Here is a 5,974-nt window from a genome sequence, read left to right on the forward strand (position 1 = left end):
CGAAGTAGGCGATCTCCTTGCCCTTACAAACTCCTTGGTTCAACTCCACAATCTTGTCGTAGGCTCCCAAGTGACACCTAGCCAATCTAGGAGACACCACTCTCCAAGAAGTAACAAATGGTGCGTTGATGATGAACTCCTTGCTCTTGTGCTTCAAATGATAGTCTTCCCAACACTCAACTCTCTCTCATAGGATTTGGATCTGGAGGAAAGAAGATTTGAGTGGAAAGCAACTTGGGGAAGGCTAGAGATCAAGATTCATATGGTAGGAATGGAATATCTTGGCCTCAACACATGAGTAGGTAGTTCTCTCTCAAAAATAGGATGCTGGAAGTGTAGGTCCGTTCTGATGGCTCTCTCCACGAATGAAGAGGAGGTGGAGGGGTATATCTAGCCTCCACACAAAATCTAACCGTTACACACAATTTACCAAACTCGGTGGGACCGAATCAACAAACTCGGTCGGACCGATTTAGTAAACCTAGTGACCGTTAGGGTTTTCGGTGGGACCGATATGCAACTCGGTAGGACCGATATGGTTAGGGTTAGGGCATAACATAATCTCGGTGAGACCGATTACACAAACTCGGTGAGACCGATTTTGGTAATTAGCTAACCAGAGAGTTGGTCAGGCAAACTCGGTGGGACCGATTACTCAAACTCGGTGGGACCGATTTTGGTAACAAGTTGACCAGAGAGTTTGCATTGTAATCTCGGTAGTATCGATTGCTCAAACTCGGTGAGACTGACTTTGGTAATGGACATACACAGAGAGATTACAATCCCATCTCGGTGAGACCGAGATCCCTATCGGTGAGACCGATTTGTTTAGGGTTTGTGGCAGTGGCTATGACATCTGAACTCGGTGGCGTCGGATAGAAAGAATCGGTGGGGCCGAGTTTGACTTTAGGTTTAGGACATATGTGTGGAAGTGGGAAAGTAGTTGAGGGTCTTGGAGCATATCACTAAGCACTGTGGAGCAAGAAACTCATTAAGCAACACCTCATCCCTTCTTGATAGTATTGGCTTTTCCTATAGACTCAATGTGATCTTGGATCACTAAAATGTAAAATGAAGAGTCTTGAGCTTGAAGCTTGAGCCAATCCTTTGTCCTTAGCATCTTGAAGGAGTTCCCACATCTTTTAGTCCATGCCACTCCATTGTTGAACTTATCTGAAACATACTAGATAAAAGTGTTAGTCCAACAAGAGATATGTTGACATCAATTACCAAAACCACCTAGGGAGCACTTGTGCTTTCAACCATGTCGTGAACATAAATGATGGAGGAGAGGGCCTGGCGATGGATGTTGGAGGCACCGGAGCACGAATCTACCCACTAAACGAAGAAGCGCAACGCTGAGCCTAGTAACGATGTCGTGGATCGACAGCAAGATAGCACCTCATGTGAAACTTGCTGACGATCCCCTCTAGCCTCCCCGCGACGGGCGGCGGGCTGGGGCAGCGATGGCGGGGCCCCTTTGTCTTCCCGCTCGGGGCGGTGCTGGCGCGGGCTGGCGCCTCGGGCCGGGTCGTGGCGCTGTAGCCGGTCTCCATGGCGGTGCGGCGGGCTGGAGCGGCGCCCTGACGTCCCTACCTCCCCCTGCAGCGGGCGGCTAGGCGGGTGGCGCGCGTGTGCCCGAGACGGCGACGACTCCAGCGCGCCCAGATCTGGCTCATGGCGGCGTGGGCTGCCGGTGGCCACCTCTGTCGTGGCCGCGACAGGTAGTGGTGGCACCGCGACAGTTGGTGGTGGTGGCGCGGGCCGGAGGTTGGAGACGGCGGCCGTGATGGCTCTCCCAGATCTGGCCTCTCGGCGGCGCGGGGTGCGGGCGGCGGCCCTGACCGAGGCCCCCACGGTTGGTCGGGGTGGCGGCGCTGTGGCGGTGGCTGCGCGGCTGCATGCCCGGCGGCTGCTGTGGTGGTGGCAAGTTGATTGCGGCGGCGGCCAGATTGTTCTGGCGTCGGCTCGTCTGTAGGCTGCCTGTATCGCCTTCGACTCCTCTCCTCGGCGTCCGTTCGCTTCTCTCGCCGGTGGGCTGACATTCTCCCGGCTGCTGTCCATCGACCGGCTCGCACCCGGTGCCGTAGGACCGAGCTGGTCTCGCGCCCGGCAGCAGGACTGCGCTCGTCTCGCGCCCGGCAACAGGGCCGGCCCGTCTTGCGGCCGGCGGCAGGACTGCGCTCGTCTCGTGCCCGGTGTTGCAGGACGGATCGATAGAGGCTTGTGGCCGGCCTATTGGGTCTCGGCGCTGGGACCGACCAAGGGTGCGAAAGGCGGAGCCTTTCCGCCCGTCTCTGCGGTTGGGGTATCGGTGGGGCTCGGAGGACTTGGTGTCAAGGTCTTGGATTCCGGGGCGGCGGACCTGGTGGTGGTGGCGCGGTGCTCATGGGCAGAGCTCGTGCCTCGGTGCTGCCCGGCTACCACGGCCGTGTGGGCGGCGTGGTAGCCGGGGTGTGGCGTTCGGTGGCGGTGTGTGTTGGTCGGGGTGAAAACCTACTCTATCTTCGGACGGACTGGCGACGGCGAAGATCGCTCCCTTCTTGAAGGCGTCGTCGCGGCTATCATTGCCCATCGTGTTGCTCCAGGGGAAACTCTGATCCTCGGATCGGGCGATGGCGGCGCTCCGATGCCGTATCCTTTCTGAAGGCGCCACCTTGGAGCCTACGGTTCGTCATATGCGGCTTCACTTCTTCGCGGTGTTCACGGATGAAGCTCCCGGCGGCTCGTGTAGTGCTAGGGAGTGTGTTGCTGCGCTCAGCGCCTATGTATCCTGCCTTGGGTGTGTGTGTGCGTTTGTGATGGATGCGTGCGGTTGTACTGGGCACTGATGGTCTATGCTTTATATATAAAGTAGGGCGAAAGCCTTTTTCGCTAAACTTGCTGAGGAAAAGAGCAATCGACAAGTAAGTGTTGCAGATCTCCGGGAACTTGGTCACACATAACGCATCCGGTCGCAAAAAACTTGATCTAGACGCCAAACTAATTGTGGTTATTAGGCCTTGTACAATGCAAGGTGCTTAGGAAAATAAAATCGGTTGTTGTTGAGCATCGATACTTATTTGTAAAGGGTAGACGCTTAATTAGGCACTGCTCCTATAGTGATTAGCACCTGTGCTTGAGAAAAACATCTTTAGAAGAAAAAAAGTTATCCAGAAACCCTCCATTTTTCTGCGAGTGAAGCGGGCCAGTGGCTGAGAGCGGCCCGGCCCGGCCCGAGCAGGCATAATAGGCCTATTAGCAGCCCCCTACCCTCGCCAGAACGACACGAGCACTCTCTCATCCTCTCCGTTGGTCTCGCCGCAGCCAGCGGAGCAGCGACCTCGATCGGATCGACGACCCCGACGAGCGGCGGCGGAGATGGCGCAGTTCGAATATCTACAGATAAGTACAAAAAGGACTGTCATCAATGTAACAGACTTGATGCTCAAGCAATCCATGTGTCTTTGATTCCTTAAGGCCTTGTTCGGTTAAGCCACTCCTCAAGTGGATTGGAGTAGAATGGAGGGGATTTGGGGAAAATTTGAACTAGATGGGATTTAATCCCTGCCAATCTCTGTCAATCCCTCTCATTTTTTATGGAACCGAACAAGGCCTAAAGAAAGGGAAGAGCGGACGAGGAGACCCAACCCCGCGTCCACGTTGAAAGCACCGTGACGTGGCCACCAACACCACCTGAATCGAGGCAGAAGCATCATAGTAGATGGCACTCATCCACAATCATTTGATCATATTTGGGGGAATCAACCCTCACCCCTTCCCCCCGAGAGGTTGGAACCAACACCACAGGGCCGAGGTCAGAGATAATTATTTCACTGCGGTGTTGCCTCCACAGCCCAAACTAGCGACAAGAGGGCACCAAAACCTACAAACGAGACTAAAACTTCCTACGGGTGCGAAGATCTATCGTGTGATGGGTGCGTGCGGTTGTACTGGGCACTGATGGTCTATGCTTTATATATAAAGCGGGGCGAAAGCCTTTTTCGCTAAACTTGTTGAGGAAAAGAGCAATCGACAAGTAAGTGTTGCAGATCTCCGGGAACTTGGTCACACAGAACGCATCCGGTCGCAAAAAACGTGATCTGGATGCCAAACTAATTGTGGTTATTATGCCTTGTACAAGGCAAGGTGCTTATGAAAACAAATCGGTTGTTATTGAGCATCGGTACTTATTTATAAAGGGTAGACGCTTAATTAGGCATTGCTCCTATAGTGATAAGCACATGTGCTTGACAAAAACATCTTTAGGAAAAAAAGTTATCCAGAAACCCTCCATTTTTCTGCGAGAGAAGCGGGCCACTGGCCGAGAGCGGCCCGGCCCGGCCCGAGCAGACATAATAGGTCTGTCAGCAGCCCCCTACCCTCGCCAGAACGACCGAAAACTCTCTCATCCTCTCCGTTGGTCTCGCCGCAGCCACCGGAGCAGCGACGTCGACCGGATCGACCCCGACGAGCGGCGGCGGAGATGGCGCGGTTCGACCCGTGGCCGGTGTTCTTCCGGCGGGAGTGGGCCCGCACCTGGCCCTTCCTGGCGGGCTTCGCCGTCACCGGCGCCCTCGTCACCAAGCTCACCGCCGGGTTCACCGAGGAGGACCTCAGGGCCTCCAAGTTCGTCCAGGCGCACAGGCGCTGAGCCCCTCAGGTCAACCACCCGCCCCGTCCTTGTCGCTCAAACCCCGATCCGGCATCCGATTAGGCCCTCGCGCTCATTCCGATCAGATTCAGCGACGTTTCTTGGTCCGTTCCCCTCCTGCCGGGTGCGAGCGCCGTCGTTAGGCTAGGTCGGCGAGTCATGCTACGATTACTGATTTACGTAGGCTATGTCTTTGTATGTGGTCATGGCCAGGGTTTATTTTCCTAATTGGCCTAGTTGTTCTCTTTAGATAAATTACCAGTAACCCCTTGTTGCAGTGGCTCTAGTGTTGAGCTTTTCTTTCCAATCCAAGTATTTAGGAACATTAATCCCATCAACGTGGTTGGCAGATTTTTTTTAATACGTTATTAGTCGAATGAACTCGCTGAGTGCAAGCCAATAGTATACCCCAACTTTCTATTGTAATTTTTGTAATAAGAGGTTTCCTAAAGGCCTAAACAAAGAAATTAAATTCCAGCTTCTCAAGATGCATGAGGTATCTTGGTTCTTATATGGTTATATTGGCGGCGGGGATAACATTCATATGTTTTGTTTTGCTGATTGCCCGATTCACCCTCTGTACTGCATCCTGCTCTATTATTTGCCGCGCGCCCCGTAAATCGCAATGAAAGCTTTTTGCTGTTGTTTTCATGTTTATTACTTCTGGATTTGATCCGGGGTGTCGCCGGAAATGGTAACTCGCTATTGGAGCGGCAATGTTGTGCGTGTGCATCTAGTATCTATACCAGAGGCTGTTAATGTTGTTTGTTTTTCGCAATGGGATAAATGGGACTGTCAGTACCGTGTCATCCTTACAACTGCCATGCTGTTTGCTGCAGCTTGAATCTTGTTTTGCTGCTCGTGTTTGACACTGGTGATTCGTTTTGTTTCCATGCACTTGTTGTGTACGTTTTGGGCACTGGTTACTGGCTACTGGATCAGCAGTGTTTTGTGTGTGTGCTGCATCCGGTGTGTTGTTTTGATGTATTTTTTTTTTGAAAAGGGGGACTTCCCGGCCTCTGCATCAGAACGATGCATACGACCACCTTTATAGATAAGTAAAGAGGATCACCAAGGTCTTACAGTCTGAAAACAAAATAACGGCAAGCTCACCAAAAGCCACAACGCCAAAAACAAAAGGCCAAGAAGCCACAACCGGCTGGCATAACAAAGATTGGTAAACTAATTGCCTATCCTATTACATGACCGTCATCCAAACCGGTTGAAAATATCCCGTGCTACCATCTCCCACCGGATAGATCCAGTAACCAAACGCTCCCTGGCCTCCGTCGGAGTGAGTAACGACCACATACGGATCAGCGCAGTGGCTCAGAATATAAC

General features: G+C 52.9%; 1 protein-coding gene across 1 annotated transcript; it reads left to right on the forward strand.

Annotated features, from left to right (window-relative positions):
* Positions 1 to 4,381: 4,381 nt before the first annotated feature.
* On the forward strand, positions 4,382 to 5,105 carry LOC119282723. Its single transcript, XM_037562847.1, has one exon. It carries the CDS (start codon positions 4,466 to 4,468, stop codon positions 4,631 to 4,633), a length of 168 nt encoding a protein of 55 aa, XP_037418744.1. The 5' UTR covers positions 4,382 to 4,465; the 3' UTR covers positions 4,634 to 5,105.
* Positions 5,106 to 5,974: the final 869 nt, after the last annotated feature.

Source organism: Triticum dicoccoides, chromosome 3B (assembly GCF_002162155.2).
Source record: "Triticum dicoccoides isolate Atlit2015 ecotype Zavitan chromosome 3B, WEW_v2.0, whole genome shotgun sequence".
Taxonomy (NCBI): Eukaryota; Viridiplantae; Streptophyta; class Magnoliopsida; order Poales; family Poaceae; genus Triticum; species Triticum dicoccoides.

What these genes read in the sequence shown, in the direction of transcription:
- LOC119282723 (XM_037562847.1), top strand. Translation starts at nt 4,466, where the DNA reads ATGGCGCGGTTCGACCCGTGGCCGGTGTTCTTCCGGCGGGAGTGGGCC.